Genomic DNA, 16,841 nt, shown 5'->3' with positions numbered 1-16,841 from the left:
TAAGAATGAGGGGTGGGGTTGTGGCTCAATGGGTTAAGCCACCACTGTGACACCTCCCATATTGGAGGGCTGGTTTGCATCCTGGCTTCCAATCCAGTTTCCTGCTAATGCATCTGGGAGGTAGCACATGATAGCTCAACTGCTTGGGCCCCTGCCACTGATGTGGGAGCTGAATGGAGTTCTGGGCTTCTAGCTTTGGCCTACCTCAGCCCTAGCTATTACAGGGGTTTGGAGAGGCTGCCCCACAATGTCTACCCCATTTTCATATTTGGAAGTTCATATTGTGTGTTTTTTTTTTTAAAGATTTATTTATATATTTGAAAGTCAGAGTTACACAGAGAGAGAAGAAGAGGCAGAGAAAGAGAGAGGTCTTCCATCCTTTGGTTCACTTCCCAGATGTCTGCAATGGCTGAAGCTGAGAGCCAGGAGCTTCTTCCAGGTTTCCCACGCGGGTACAGGGACCCAAGGAATTGGGCCATCTTCCACTGCTTTCCCAGCCATAACAGAGAACTGGATTGGAAGTAGAGCAACTGGGACTTGAACTGATGCCCATATGGGATGCCAGCATTGCAGGTGGTGGCTTTCTCCGTTACACCACAGTGCCGGCCCCTTAGTGTGTTTTTACTTAGTTTTTAGGATATCTGTTTCCCTTCTCATTCTTTTTTTTTTTTTCTTTTAAAGATTTATTTATTTGAAAGTAGAGAGAGAGAGAGAGAGCACGTGCCAGGGCTGGATCAAGCCAAAGGAGTTTTCCAGGTCTCCCACGTAGGTTCATGGACCTCAGGAACTTGGGCCATCTTCTGCTGCTTTCTTAGGCACATTAACAGAGAGCTGGATTGGAAGTAGATTGACCTTGACATGAGCTGACATCTACATGGGATGTCACAGGCAGGGCTTTACCTGCTATGCCACAACACTGGCCTCTCCCCTCTCATTCTAAAGTGCATTTCTCCAAGCATATTTTGTGCTTCATTTTTATGCTTGTGACTTGGTAAATTCATTTTCTCCCTAAAACTCAAGCATTGAGCTTTGTAGCTAGCTTCTCAGAGTCACTATAATGAAAAGAGGGGGGCAGAGAATTTTCTGGGTCCCACTCCACCTTCAGAGTAACCCAAGATGTATTCATTTTGCAGCTATTGGAGCAGTTCCATCTCCTATTGACTGTTACCTCTGCAACCGGGGTCTGAAGACTCTGCAAATCCGAATGGAGAAACATTTCAAAACTGGAATGGCAGTAGCTCAGTTCCTGGAATCAAATCCTCTGGTGGAGAAAGTTATTTATCCTGGTATGATATTCTTATTTCTAAGCACATTTGCATATTGTAGCATTTGAAGGGGTGTCCTGGGCATCCTGTGTATGTAACATTTATTTGTATGGTAGGCACTTTGATGTGTTTTTGTTTGTTGGTTTATCATGGATCTGGTGAGAAGAAGAGAGACATGATCTCAGGTCTTGCATTAGGTTGCCAGTAGTCTAACGGAGGCTTGGATGTTAGGAATTGTGTTATGTGGTAGATGGTCCTCTGATGGTCTTTAGCTGCAAGGCTTGGGTATATATTTTTCCAAGATGACAACATTATACTTTTCAGTTGATGTGCTTATAATCTTGTCAGTCTGCTGTTTAGCACTAGCTGTAACTTTGATCCAGATTTGTGCCCAGTTGAGACTTACTACTTGTTTACCAAAATTCCCAGTCTTGATACTTGGTTACCAAAATTCCCTTGGAGCTGTCTTTTTGAATTTCTTCACCTCTCCCAGTATTTTTTTTTTTTTTTAAGATTTATTTATTTGAAAGTCAGAGTTACACAGAGAGAGGAGAGGCAGAAAAAGAGAGAGAGAGGTCTTCCATCCGATGGTTCACTCCCCAACTGGCCACAATGGCCGGAGCTGTGCTGATCCAAAGCCAGGAGCCAGGAGCTTCCTCCGGGTCTCCCACACAGGTGCAGGGGCCCAAGGACTTGGGCCATCTTCTACTGCTTTCCTAGGCCATAGCAGAGAGCTGGATTGGAGGTGGAGCAGCCAGATCTCAAACTGGTGCCCATATGGGATGCTGGAGCTTCAGGCCAGGGTGTTAACCCACTGCACCATAGCGCTGGCCCCCACCTCTCCCAGTATTTAGGCATACTCATGTGTACTTAACAGAATTATATGTCACTCTTTGAATTTATTTTACCATTGTTTTAAACTTAGTAGTCTTAAATAAATCATTGTTTATAGATTTTAAAAAAGATATGTATTTGTTTATTTGAGAAGTAGAATGACACACACACAGAGACAGAGAGGCAAAGAGAGCTCCCATCTTCTAGTTTACTCCACAGATGACCACAATGGGGGAGACAGAGACAGAGAGACATCCTTTGGTTTACTCCTCAGTTGCTGGCAGTAGCCCATGCTGGGCCATGCCGAATCCAGGAGCCTAGAACCATAGTCTGAGTCTCCCACATGGATGACAGGGACCCAAGTATCTGGACCATCATCTGCTGACTCCCAGGGTGTGTATTAGCCAAGAGCTAGATTAGAAGTAGAGTAGCTGGGAGTCAATTCAGGCACTCTGATACAGGGTTTGGGCATCCCAAGTGGCATTTTGACAATGCACCAGATGCCTGCCCCTTAGATCCTTTTGAGGTCTCTAACCATATACTCTTGGTTACACAGGAGAATTAAAAATTCTCACTGTTCTCAAGGAACTTAGGTAGATAAGGGCAGTGATAGGTATGAGGGTACTTCAAAAAATTCATAAAAATGCATATTATGGAAAAACTGCTTGGATTTCAAAATTTTTGGTATCAAAGTAAACTTTCAGTCTATTTTATGAACCTTTTGAAGTACCCTCCTATAAAATTAAATACCCCATGTATAGTCCAGGTAAAGAGTTGTATATTATTTTGAATGGAGGGAGGGAGAAGAATTTGAACTATGCCCTGAAGAATGAGTAATATTTGTTAAAATATCATGAATAGAGCATTTCAAATTCATTCAACTCTTTTTTTTTTTAAGATTTATTTACTTGAAAGGCAGAGTTACAGAGAGAGTCAGAAAGCAAGAGATCTTCCATCCTATGGTTCATTCCCCAAATGGCTGCAATGGCCATGGCTGGGGCAGGCCACAGCCAGGAGCCAGAAGCTTCATTTGGGTCTCCCATGTGGATGCAGGGGCCCAAGTACTAGGCCAACCTTCTCCTGCTTTCCTGGGCACATTAGCAGGGATCTGGATCAGAAGTGGAGTGACTGGGATTTGAGCCATGCTCATATGAGATGCCAGCATCACCGGCAGCAGCTCAGCTCACTATGGCATAACACTGGCCCTTCAACAAACATTTTCAATTGCCACCCATGACCAGATTTTGTACTAGGTACTGGTATCCAATTATTAGAAGAAATGGATTTGCTCTTATGGAGTTAGTTTGCTGGATAAGACAGATATTGAGGAAGAAATTACCAAAGGAGGTAATGGAACAAGTGCAGATCAAAAGAACAGGATGTAGGCAGGCTCTGTGGCTCACTAGGCTAATCCTCTGCCTGCGGCGCCAGCCCACGGGGTTCTAGTCCCAGTTGGAGCACTGGATTCTGTCCCGGTTGCTCCTCTTCCAGTCCAGCTCTCTGCTGTGGCCCGGGAAGGCAGTGGAGGATGGCCCAAGTCCTTGGGCCTTGCACCCGCATGGGAGACCAGGAGGAAGCACCTGGCTCCTGGCTTCGGATCAGCACAGCACCAGCCGTGGTGGCCATTTTGGGGGTGAACCAATGGAAGGAAGAAGGAAGACATTTCTCTCTCTCACTGTCTAACTCTGCCTGTCAAAAAAAAAAAAAAAAAAAAAAAAAAGGAACAGCATATACAAAGGTCCTGAGACAGAAGGGTGTGCAGTGCCCTGATTTAAAGAAAGCTGGTGTGGCTGACTCTCTATGGAGAGTGTAGAAGAGAGAAACCAGTATGAAGCTGGGAGAGCAGACAGGGGTCAGAATAATAGTCAGATGTGAACATGGCAGAAAGCTCATTGGCAGTTGCTTAAGTGGAGAGTGAAATCCACTCCCCCCCCCCCCCCAAACTACACATTTGACTGTAAAATAAGACTTCTGTTATACTTTCTGATTCCAGGGCTGCCCTCTCACCCGCAGCATGAGTTGGCAAAGCGTCAGTGCACAGGTTGCCCAGGGATGATCACCTTTTATATTAAGGGCACTCTTCAGCACGCTGAGTCTTTCCTCAAGAACCTAAAGGTAAAACTTTGAAATGGGTTTTTAAACTGTAGATGCAAGACCTCCTTACAGCATTTCATTATCTGTCATTTCACGTTTTTGGACCTCTGTGTCATACCTGCAAGCCTCATCATCCTGAAATGTATTGAGATGAAAATAACAAACTTCAATGGCAGAGGAGCAGGCGTCTGGAGATGGATGTTTGCTTAACTGTTCACAACCTACAATCAGTTTGAGAGGGATAGAATGTTATACATTGGCTTAAAAATGTATTTAAAAGTGAACACTTTTTCACATGAAATCTTATGGGAAACATCAAAGCTGTGTGAAGTTAAGTTAGGGCACTGCAAAAGGCTTTGCAACTCTACGAAGGCTTCCAGACCCTGTGCTTCCCCAGCTGGGGTGGAGCGAAGAGGAGGCCTTTGTCTAATTCTCACAGAGCCAGGAGGCTTTGCGAGCCCTGGGCAAGAGGCCTGTGTAATTCCACACACTCTGTTTACCTTGAGCTCATGCAATAGGCTTTGAAGTTCCAATGGCACAAGTCTAACGAATGGGTCATAGCCAGCTTAGGCAAAGCCCTCCCAGTGTCTCAAGTTTGTCCACCTCTAAAATCAGAAAGATAATAATGTACATATAATTTAATATACTAATGAGTATAAGTTTGAAAACATTTGTAATATTCCACAACACTCTAATACTGTCTTTGTTCTGTATTGCTATAACAAAATACCAGAGATTGGGTGACTTATATAAAGAGGTTCATTTAACTCATAATTCTGGTAGCCGGAGAGTCCATGCAGCATACTGGCTTCCTGCTGAAGGCTTCTGGCTGTGTCACAGTGTGATGGAGAAATAGAAAGGGAACCAGCCCTGGGAAGAAGAAACACATGTGTGAGCAAGAAAGCAAAAGACCAGGGAGGGAGCAAGCTCACTTTTTTTTTCTTTTTTTAAAAAGATTTATTTATCTATTTGAGAGGCAGAGGCAGAGAGCAAAAGAGAAAGTCTTCCATCTGTTGGTTCATTTTCCAAATGGCCACAATGGCTGGAGCTGGGCTGATCCAAAGCCAGGAGCCAGGAGCTTCTTCCAGGTCTCCCATGCAGGTGCAGGTGCCCAAGGACTTGGGCCATCTTCTACTGCTTTTCCAGGACATAACAGAGAACTGGATCGGAAGTGGAGCAGCTGGGACTCAAACCAGCACCCATATGGGATGCCGGCACTGCAGGTGGCAGCTTTGCTCACTATGCCACAGCGCTGACAGGCTCACTCTTATAGTAAATCCAACTCAAGGGAACGAATCCTAACAGACCTGACTCATTCCCAAATCCAGCATTAATCCTTTCAAGAAGAGATGCACTTTGATCAGTTTTTAATATTTTAAGCATTTCCGTACAATATGTATAATTGGGGAAATCATTGTTACAGACTTTATTCTCATTTTTTTCTCTGAGTTTTTTGGCTAATAGTTTATTCATAGTTGCGACCATTCCCAATCTACCACCCACTGTGTGAGAACCATTTTATTAAAAACAGTTACTTTTAAATTTTAGTATTTTTATTTTCCTGAAAGATCTAATCTCATGTTTTCTTTATTATAGCTATTTACTCTGGCTGAGAGCTTAGGAGGATATGAAAGTCTCGCTGAGCTTCCGTAAGTATATTTCTGGTTTTTTTAGTATTTTAAATCGGATGTGTGATGAAACCGGGGATAATTCCAGATATTTAACAATAAGAATAGTGTGGCAATAACTAATCAAGAGTGGACTCCACTTTAGGATGGAGACTGATTATAACCCAGTGCTGGGCTACTGAACGGTGAGCTGTATCTTCCCAGATATTACTTCCTTCCCTGTTTTGCCTGAAATAGGTTCCAGCTGTAATTGTATCCTAGGATCTCTGACCTCTGACCCAGAGCCTCAGTCTCAGTTGGCGACTTTGCATTGGAAAAGCTGTTTTTCAAGACTTCTTTTTGGGAGATAGAGAATGTGTCTCCGATGAAGTTTTTTCCTCTTTTCCCTTAGTTATCAGTCAAAAGCCCTACCAGATATTTTCAATCCAACTTACATTCTTTGTTGAATAAACCTTTAAGGGTTCCATGTTGTCTGTGAGAGAAATCCTAATTTGGTATTCCAAGCCCTTTACTATCTAGGCCAATCAGTTCATTTGTTTTTATCAAAATATTAGAGGCAATTGGAAGAGGAAGCAGCCTAAGGTCATACAGTCCTAACGTCTTATTTTACAAAAACAAAACAATGATCTAGACTGTTTAGCTGATTAACCAAATGTCAGACAGGAGCATGCTAGCAGCTTTACTCTTAAGGCTCTGCTAGAAAAGCAATGACGGGAGAATAAAGGCCCTTGAACCTGGAGTCGAGATTTCCTTCAAGCAGTGACTTAACCAATAAGCTTCAATTTTTCTTGTACAAGAAAAGAGAATAATAATTAAAGTAGTGAAGATAATATATTGATAAGCTGTCCCACCAACCCTTCCTGAGCTGTATCTTGCCTTTACTGTTTGTTGCTATGGCCATTACAGGGACAGTCAACATGATTACCTAATAATTTTCAGCTATACCAAATGCACATGGTGTGTGGGTGTTTTAATTTTCATAAATATTTATGAAATGGCTGTTTCCTGGAAGCCTTGTGTTGAGGAATGTCAGGGATTACCAAAATTTACATATCTTTCCTACGTTCGAAGAGCAGTTTACAATTATGCAGAGGGTCAGACAATCTCACACAGTTAAAAAAATTGTGATGCCTAAATAATTTGAAATAATTCAGATAACACAGACAGCTTTTTGGTAGTCTTTTGAGAGAATGTCTGCTAGCAAATCTGGATGCACAAGAGGGCACACTCAGCATATGAAATTGGTTAATTTAATTTTTCATCATAATGAAATGTGTATGATTTTAAGACTCTTCTTCAAAACAGACCTCTCCTGTTTATTAAGAGATTCGGTTTTCAGTTGCTTGGCCCTCATACACTCCAGCTCAGGCTGAATGAAGCTCTGATGCCAGTGGATGAGTGAATTTAGGTCAGGGCTTGTCTGCTCTGTCATGTTCATTCTGTATCTGCTTCAACTATTGCAGCGTTGCAACAAGGGAGAACGGAAGTGGAGCCAGTGTGCACTGAGTGAGTCTCTCAGTACAGCAGCACATGTAACATGTAGAACAGACACTCGGGCTCCTAAGGCTGAATTTTCTCATCTGTAAAACGCAGATAACACTGTGCCTCCACGTTATGAGAACAAACCAAAACAAATCCCTAAGCTAATGCCTTGGTTCATATTAGGTATTCACTAACAAATTCTTTCTTTCTTTGAAAGACAGATAGGGAGAGGGAGAGGGAGAGGGAAAGAGAGGGAGAGGGAGACAGAGAGCACACTAGCTTCCATCTACTGGTTCACTCTCCAAATGGCCATAGTGGCCAGGATTGGGCCAGGTAAAGCTGGGAGCTGGGAATATAAGCTGTCTCCCACCCACCCACTGTTGCCTCCCACTATCCACATTGGCAGGAAGCTGGAGTCAGGAGCTAGAGCCAGGAACCAAACCCCCAGGCACTTTGATAATGGACTGCAGGCTCTTAATTACTAGGCTAGGTTGCCTGTTCCCTAAATTGTTATTTTTTATTAGGCACCTACTACATTCCAGGTATTGTATTAGTCAGTAATTTATATGTGTTCCTTTAATTAATATGTGACAAACTTTTTAAGAAAGAGTTATATCCAATTTTTATGAATTTTTAAAAAATTGACTCCATGCAATTCACCTTGTATAGTACCTGCCTCATGGTAAGCACGTAACTAACGCTGTAATTATTTTATTTATTTATAAAGATTTTGTTTATTTATTTGAGAGAGAGAATTACAGGTAGAGAGAAGGAGAGACAGAGAGAAAGGTCTTCTATCCACTGGTTCACTCTTCAAATGGCCACAATGGCTGGAGCTGTGCCGATCTGAAGCCAGGGGCCTGAGGCTTCTTCCAGGTCCCCCATGCGGGTGCAGGGGCCCAAGGACTTGGGCCATCTTCTTCTGCTTTCCCAGGCCACAGCAGAGAGCTGGATTGGAAGAGGAGCATCCAGGGCTCGAACTAGCGCCCATATAGGATGTTGGCACCACAGTAGAGGCTTAGCCCACTACACCACAATGCTGGCCCTGCTGTCATTATTTTAGATGAGAAAGAGGATGCTAAGGATAGATAACTTTTATAAGCCCACGCAGCCTTATGTGGAAGAGCTAAAACTCGTACCAAAGCCTATTGGTCTCTGAGGCCTAAGTTCTTACTTCCACATGTGTACAAGGAATTAAGAGCTTGCCAAGGCAGAACATTTTAAGCAGGATGTTTGTCTGTAAAAATTTGATTCAAGGGGCCAGCATTGTGGGTTAAGCTGCCACCCGCAATATGGATGCTGGTTTGAGTCTTGGCTGCTCCACTTCCCATCCAGCTCTCTGCTAATGCACCGGAAAGGCAGAGGAAGATGGCCCAAGTTGTTGGGAGACCTGGATGGAGTTCCAGGCTCCTGGCTTTGGCTTGGCCTAGCCCCAGCTGTTGCAGCTAATTGGGGAGGGAAACAGCAGATGGAATCTCTCTCTCTGTCTAGCTCTGCCTTTCAAGGAAATAAATAAATCTAAAAAAAAAAAAAAAAAGATATCCATTTACTCAGAGTACAATTGATGTTTTGTTCCATGGTTCTAAAGTGAGATGGGAGAAAGCAGCTTGAGCATTTATTTTTGTGTGTAGTGTACAGGAAGAGTGTTGTGGCATTATAAGTACTTGGGTTGAGAAAGAGTATCTGCCTCTCCTCCATGATGCCTCAGCCTACCGTGATTCTCCATCCTCTGAATTCTGGTAGTCCCCTTGTCCGTACTTCTATGGTATTTGCTGAAGACTATTCTGTATTGTGAATTGTCATAATGTTTAGCTCCTGATTTGGAACTAGGGTAAATAAAATACATCATTCTTATTTATTTATTTATTTATTTATTTTTGTTTATTTGAAAGGTAGAGATACAGAGAGAGAGAAGGAGAGAGAGAGAGCGAGAGATCTTCCATCTGCTAGTTCCCCCCCGAAACGGCCACAATGGCAGGACTGGGCCACGCTGCAGGCAGGAGCCAGGAGTTTCTTCCAGGTCTCCAACATGGGTGCAGGGGCCAAAGCACTTGGGCCATCCTCCGCTGCTTTCCCAGGTGTAAGCAGGGAGCTGCAACAGAAGTGGAGCAGCTGGGAATCGAACTGGGATGCCAGCGCTGCAGGTGGAGGCTTAACTTTCTGCACCACAGTGCCTGGCCCTCACTCTTAATTCTTATTGTAGTGCCGGACACGTGATAGGTGCTTTACTTTCATATATGTTGATAATGGTGGTGAATGGCCTGTCTGCTCTGGGAGCTCTTCCAGAAATCCTGGCGCACAGTAGTCACTACTAGTGGTCCTGAGTGTCCTTCCTTGATCTGCCTCAGAAGGGTCCAGTTCTGGATAGATCTGTTGATTCATAAGGTATTAATTCTGGGAGATTCTTGATCTAGGAGACCTCTTGCTGCTGGTTGGTCACAGGCTCTATTACTTCTGGCCAAAGCTTCATTCAGGCAGATGTTCAAATCTCCATGCCAGAAGCTGTTTCTTTCCCTCCCACGTGGGAATGTTTGACAGGTACCTTCAGTGTCTGGACTAAGTGTACCTTACTGATGGTATAAATAAGACTAGCAAAAATCATAAGTGGAAGAAGTAAGTTTCATAATTCCTCTTTTTATGTATTTGCCTAAGAAAAATTAAAAGGTTATGAAAAATTTGATATTTGGAGCAGAAAAAACATATGAAGGTAATTGCAGTTTATGAGGCAGAAGTGTGCCTGCACTGTTACAGTATAGTGATCAAGATTTGGCTCCCATCTGCTTCCAGGGCAATCATGACCCATGCATCAGTGCCTAAGAACGACCGAGAAGTCCTTGGGATCAGTGACACACTCATTCGCCTGTCTGTGGGCTTGGAGGATGAAAAAGACCTCCTGGAAGATATAGACCAGGCTTTGAAGGCAGCAGTAAGTTTTGTTATTTACCTGTGTGTGCGTAAGTGTATGTTGAATCTTGGGGGTGGGGGCTTCACTGTGAACTCTGAAGGCTTTCTATCTCTGCAATAGATGAGGTGAAGAAATGTGCAGGGACCTCAGTCCCAGCGTAGATTTAAAGGGTTCAGGAAAGTTTTCTTCAGGGAGTGAAGCTTCTGCCTACAAATTATTAACATATTTTTCTTGTGCACTCTTCATATAGCACCCTTCAAGTGGAAGTTGCACTAGCATTCCAGAACATCTATGAGAAGCTGCTCCCTGCAAAGGTCACGTCTTCTGAATCATTGAATGGACCATTAATGAGCCTTTGCAGAATCTTCAAGTGACAATTTCAGGCACCTCATTGCCTTTCACAGCTGTAACCTCCTAGGGATCTTCTCTGTTAAAAACAGCTTGCTGTCTGTCTGATCGTAATTGACAGGTCACTTCTGTTCATATCTTCTTGTTAATTTTGCTATACATTTGCCTCTGAAGGAGGTGAGATTCGTGCTGCTTTTCGGTATTGTACTTGTTTTTTTTTCCATAGCCTATGATTTATTTTGATCATGTTTACAATGTAATGGTGATTCATTTTGATGTTTTGTGGAGAATTTAAATTATTAAATGAATGTTCTTAAATCAAGTGTGATTTTTGCATATTGTTGAAAAAAGCTTTCAAAGTGATGGTTTACACTTAATTACTATGAACCAAAAGATAACTACTTGAAAAGTCTACTGTGAAATTCTACTGATTTAAGGCTGTACTTATTTTTTTTAAAATAAATCTAAAAGTCAAATACATCCCATTGTGATTTTCCTATGTTATATAACATTATCTATATCCCTGGATCTTTTTAATTCCCAACTGTTTCTCTTAGAGGTCTCAGTCCTTTTTGTAAATTGTTGTAAACTCAAATGAATAACTATCATTCTTAAATCTTAGTGTTTGAAGATATGAATTCTATATATGGCAAGTTAAAAACTACTTTTATGAAAGGAAAAATTAATTTTTATATTTTTATGTGAAATAGTAACTTTATTGAGCTACAAGAAAATTGGTTTAAAAATATTGTTTTTAAAAAATATTTACTTATTTATCTGAAGGCAGAGCAACAGAGAGAAAGGGAACAACAGAGGGAGGTATTTTCCATCTGTCAGTGCATTCCACAAATAGCTGTGGCAGCTATGACTGGACCTGGCTGAACCTGGCAGTCCAGAACTCCATCCTGGTCTCCCTGCAGGTGTCAGGGGCCTGAGTGCTTGGGCCATCTTCCACTGCTCTCCCAGGTGCATCAGCAGGAAGCTTGATTGGAAGTGGAGCAGCTAGGACTTGAGCTGGAACGCTAGCATTGCAGGCAGGCCTCGTGGTTAAGCCATCAATTAAGACTTCAGATCCTACATTGGAGTTGCTTGGTTTTGATATACTCCTGGTTCCCAGTTTCAGCTTCCTGCCAAAGTGGACCTGGGAAGCAGTGGTGATAGTTCAAATAGCTGAGTTCCTACTACTTCTTGGCTGTTCTGGACATCTGGGAGTGAACCAGCAATGAGAGCTCTCTGTCTCATTCTGTCTCTCAGATAAATAAAATTTGTTAAAAAAACTTGTGGTTAAGTGCATAGTCACCAAGTCATTGCCAGTAAGCTTATAAGTCAAATAATTAGATTTTTAAAATTGTTTTTGTACCGAAGGCTCTCTCATCTCAGGTCGTGAGGGCTGTGAAAATAAACAAAGACCAAGCACATGTGAAAAGCAGAGGCTGTTAATTCAGAGCTTGCCATTGCCAGGGAACCAGCCCTCATCACGTGTGTTATGGCAGAGAGTCAGAAGCAGGCAGAGGAGCATGAAAGTTTTATAGTGGAAAACAGGTTTTCTTCAATTATGCCTTCATTGGAGGTCGTTTTTGGCATAGGGAAGCTATAGGTGGGCTGACTAGAAGCAGGCATTCTATATAATTGGCTGGGGGCACATAGTTGGTTTTCTCTGGCTGGTCTTAAATTGAGAGCGGGGACAAAAACGCAGTTGTTTATCAAGTCTTGTCACTTGGGGGTGATCTTTATGGAGGCCATTGTTTAGCCTCCTGGATTGTCCCTAGAGACAGCACCTGGCTTCCTGTGAGTCCAACTTATAGCTGGCTGCTTCCTGAGTTTGTTTTGTAGATAATGATGTGGATTTCTGAGGCAGGAGGGTCAAAGTTCTATTTTTACATATGGTCTGACCATTGTCTGTATGTTCATTGCACAAGGCTTCTGGTGTTAGGGCTTCTCCGGACAAAAGAACTCTGTGTGTATGTGTGTGTGTTTAGAGAGTGTGAGATTTTAAGAAATCTGGTCATGTGATTGTGGATGCTGGCCAGTCTGAAACCTGCAAGGCTAGCTAGCAAATCGTAAACACTGGCCGGGAATCTCTTTTGTTCTTAGGGCCTTCAACTGACTGGACAAGGCCCACCCACATCACCTTTATGAAAAGTCTACTTATTTAAATGTTAATTACATCTTAAAAATACCTTTATGAATCACTGGGCCCCAGACTTGACATAAAATTGACTATAAAATTCAGCATCACAGCCATGTTCTAGGTACTGTTCCTTGCTGAGAAGGCACCATCATGTTAATTAGAATTTGTGTTCACCCACAGCAATTGATTAACTGTGCAACTGTATCTTCTACTAACATAGTTCACCCGGAGATGACAATTCACTGCTTCCACACGGCTGAACGCTGCCTTCGTAGTACATGTGGCTTTGCTGAGGGGATGTAACTGGAGAGCCCCACGATGCTCTGGTTAGATGCGGCCCCGCCTCCAATTTTCACTGAGTTGTTTCACAGGGCACATTATGTGAAGTTCCATTCTAACCTGTGCCCACCACATTCACTGTTGAAATCCTGAGTGAGATGAATAGCTCTCACCCAAACTAGTGAGTACACTTTTTAAGTAGGCACACAGCACTGTGTCCATATTTCACTCAGATACTTCAGAAAAAACCTTATCATGGAAACTTATGACTCAGGTAGCTCATGTTTCTGTACTTCCAGCTACTTTTGATTTATTCTTGAACTTTTTTTTTTTTTAAGGTTTTCAGGGAATTCTGTGACTAAGGATCTAAGATATGAGGGGTAAATAAGAAAGTTTAATGAAACTAGAATTGAAAACATTGTTAGCAGTAGAATAGTCTTAAATGACCTGATTCCACAGAGGAACCAGAAAATACCCTGCAATGACAAATTTATTTTGCACAAAGATGGACATCTTAATACTTTTAGGATGGAAATCTTAATAGTATTTTGGTAAAGTCAGGATAATGTAGTCATTTAGTTACTCAGGTGGACTTGAAGAAGTTTAATGGAAGAAAAGAAAGTTTGCAATGCCCTTTAGGAAAACTGAAAAGGGAACACAAATGTTTCATAGCAAATCTCTTAGGAAGCCAATATTGAAGAAAAGGAAAATAAAAGGTGGTAAACATAATTAACCAAAAGCCATCAAAGAAGAATAAAAATATAATTCAAAATAATTTCTTTGTTTTAAGGTTTATTTATTTATTTATTTTTGTTTATAGGAAAGGCAGAATAACAGTGACACAGAGAGAGAGAGAGACAGAGAGACAGAGAGAGAGAGAGAGAAAGGGGTCTTTCATTTGCTGATTTTTCTTCTCAAATGCCCACAGTAGCCGGGGCTGGGCCAAGCCTAAGCCAGGAGCCAGGAACTCCATCAGGGTCTCTTACAAGGGTGGCAAGGACCCAACTACTTGAACCATCAACCACTGTCTCCCAGGGTGCACATTAGCAGGAAACTGGATCAGAAGCAGAGGAACTTGATGCCAGGAACTCCAATGTGGGTTGCAGGAATCCCAAGCAACTACCATGATGCCCACCCCAGGAAACATCTTTTAGGAATTACCCAGATATAAGTAAGAAAAATAATGATTTCTATTTCCACATAGTGGGTACACTATTCATTGTAGTCTCACAAGAACCACACAAAGGATTCATGCAGAACTAGGTGTGAGCACAGATCCCGCAGCAGTGACCCTCACCAGGGAATCAGAGAGCCTTGAGCATGTGGAGCCACCCACAGTGACTGCCCAAAGGCCCAGTCACCCCCTGCACCGTCACATGCAGCCACAGTGTTTTTATAGTCCCAGCACACAAGGCACCCTTAGTCATGAACCCCCCTGGCCCCCTGTCGGTTCTCCCAGCCAGACTAATGTGTGTACTGGCTGGTTCTAGGGGTGTGGACACGATCTGTCACCGCTGTTACATATGTCCCAAATGGCACCCGCCCTCTCTTGGCTAGTTACAGGACACTGGTGCCAGGTGGTTGGGGAGAGAGAAACCTGCACTCCTTTTTTTCCCCTAGGTTGGCAGGTACACTCTACCCAATAGGGCTCCAAGCCAGATTTGCTCCAGGCTCTTCCTGCAATTTTATTGCCATTGGCTTGGACTGCTGCAGTCAGGTCTCACCTCACAGTCCAAAGCGGATGCTGAGGCTCTCGGCTGCTTTGGTCCTGAGTCGTGCATGTCCACTCTCCACATAGATCCATAGCGTCCCTCTAATTTGCGTGGAGTCTCCTTTGTCATTTTCTCCCTCACCCTTCCCTGAGATTGGACTCTCTCCACATTTTTTTTTTTAAACTGTCTTCCCCTAGACTAGAGCAGTAAGCTCCCTCCCTATTCTGCCATCTTGGTGTCTCCCCTTGTTGTTTTTAGCTGATTAGTAAAGAAAGAAATGAATTAGTAAAGAAAGAAAGGATCTCGGGATCCTGACTGGCTCATATGTCATTCAGATGATAGGAGAGTATTTCAAAGATGTATCAAGCTTGAAATTTTTTCATAACCAAATGGCAAGAATTATAATTGTAATATTATGGAAAAGTTGAAATTGTTCTCGCTATACAACCCCAAAACCTAGGTCTGCTCTCTCAGTACTTACTAAGCCAATCACGAATACTAGGGTGGTTGGAAAAAGTAGATATTTGTTTTATAAAACATAGAGCAAGGTGTATGGGCAGCTATTATCTAATTCTTGGTCTCCTTAAGGGGAAAAGGCTAAGGGAACTTGAAGATTAAAGTTGGAATTGACAGGTATATAATTAGCTCATGTAGAGCTCTCTGGTTGTTCTGTAGTACCTGTGGTCCTCCGTTGATTGGCTGAAAGGATGATCATCATGCCATTTTAGAAATTTTAAAAATATTAACTTATTTGAAAGGCAGAGTGACAGAGAAAGAGGGAGAGATCTTCCATCCGCTGCTTCACTCCCCCAATGGTCACAACACCTGGGGCTTGACCATCTGAAGTTAGGATCCAGGAGCTTCTCCTGGATCTCCCATGTAAGTGCAGGGGCCAAAGCACTTGGGCCATCCTCCAGTGCTTTCCCAAGCAATCCCCAAGGAGCTGGATCAGAAGTGGAGCAGCCTGGACATGAACCAGTGCCCATATAGGATGCTGGTGCTGCAGGTGGAGACTTAACCTACAAAGTCACAGCACCTGTCTTCATAAAAAATAAAAAAGAAGAAGAAGAGGAGGAGGAAGAGGAAGAGGAAGAAGAGGAAGAGAAAGAGGAAGAAGAGGAAAAGAAAGAGGAAGAAGAAGGAGAAGGAGAAAAGGAGAAGGAGAGGAGAAGGAGGAGAAGGAGGAGGAGAAGGAGAAGAAAAAGAAGAGCAGCTGGGACTTGAATCAGTGCTCCGACATGGGACCTAACCTGCTGTGCTACATGCCATCTTTTTTAGGATTTTTGACAATGGCAAATGGTCTCTGGATACATGTGTTGCTGTGGATTCTTTCTGAGAGGAGGAGCGCGGTGAGGCCAAGAGGCGCGGAGTTACCACATAGACACTGGGAGTTGGGTGAAGGTAGGCCAGAGGTGAGCAGCCTGAAGATTCGTTTATTTCAGTAGGTACAGCAGCTTATATAGCTGAGGCAGCCAATCTGGTCAAGGGGCGGTTTATGCCCTAACCAATCACAGCCCGTTGCCAAGCAGGCTCCGTTGCTAAGTGGTTTCCCAGGGGGTTTCCAAAGCCATTCCAGAGTAACTGAGGCTGACTTGCCAGCAGCCATCTTGGCATGGCCTTCTCATTCCACCACATACGTGTACGTGGCTTTTATTTTGTTTGCTCAGTGCCTGGGGTCTATATAAGGATAAACCACATGACAGGCCCTAATATCAAGATGTTACCTGGAGAGGAAATAAAACATCTCCTGAGTCTTGTAATCTGGGACCCTGTAGGGCTAGCTGGACCCAGTGTAGCACTACTTCAATCGGTGAGATAATTCTTGGTATGGAGTTTAGTAAAGGGTCACCAAAGCAGGGTAGAAAAATTTAAGCTATGAGAGAGAGATTGTGTAAGAGCTCAGTTTCATTCTTGTTATAAAGCGGCCTAAAAAGGAAATTCTGTTATAAATGTTTGATGTTTGATGAATTTTTAGCACGGACCATTCAAAAAATATTTAATGTAAGGTATCTTCTTATCTTTTTGAGTCTTAAAAATCAAATAACCTTTGTAAAAGACAAAAATAACCAAAACTAAAAGCAGTGGTTTTGGTGAGCAATTTGAGTGGCCATCTTTTAACTGTCTAGTGTCCATTTGACCTTCTTGAAGGAGTATATATCCCAT

General features: G+C 42.8%; 1 protein-coding gene across 1 annotated transcript in view; it reads left to right on the top strand.

The window, feature by feature from the left end:
* The window catches only part of CTH (cystathionine gamma-lyase), a 28,814-nt gene extending 17,778 nt beyond the window's left edge, over positions 1 to 11,036 (top strand). The window contains exons 8-12 of the mRNA XM_008265065.4: positions 1,134 to 1,286; positions 4,093 to 4,214; positions 5,790 to 5,842; positions 10,091 to 10,229; positions 10,459 to 11,036. Of these exons, the coding sequence (XP_008263287.2) occupies positions 1,134 to 1,286; positions 4,093 to 4,214; positions 5,790 to 5,842; positions 10,091 to 10,229; positions 10,459 to 10,503 (512 nt within the window). The 3' untranslated portion in view covers positions 10,504 to 11,036. The remainder of the gene's footprint in view (positions 1 to 1,133; positions 1,287 to 4,092; positions 4,215 to 5,789; positions 5,843 to 10,090; positions 10,230 to 10,458) is intronic.
* The last annotated feature ends 5,805 nt before the right edge of the window (positions 11,037 to 16,841 follow it).

This window comes from Oryctolagus cuniculus, chromosome 7 (assembly GCF_964237555.1).
Source record: "Oryctolagus cuniculus chromosome 7, mOryCun1.1, whole genome shotgun sequence".
NCBI lineage: Eukaryota > Metazoa > Chordata > Mammalia > Lagomorpha > Leporidae > Oryctolagus > Oryctolagus cuniculus.
Note: the sequence above shows the minus strand (reverse complement) of the source record. Positions and strands in the feature narration are given on the sequence as shown.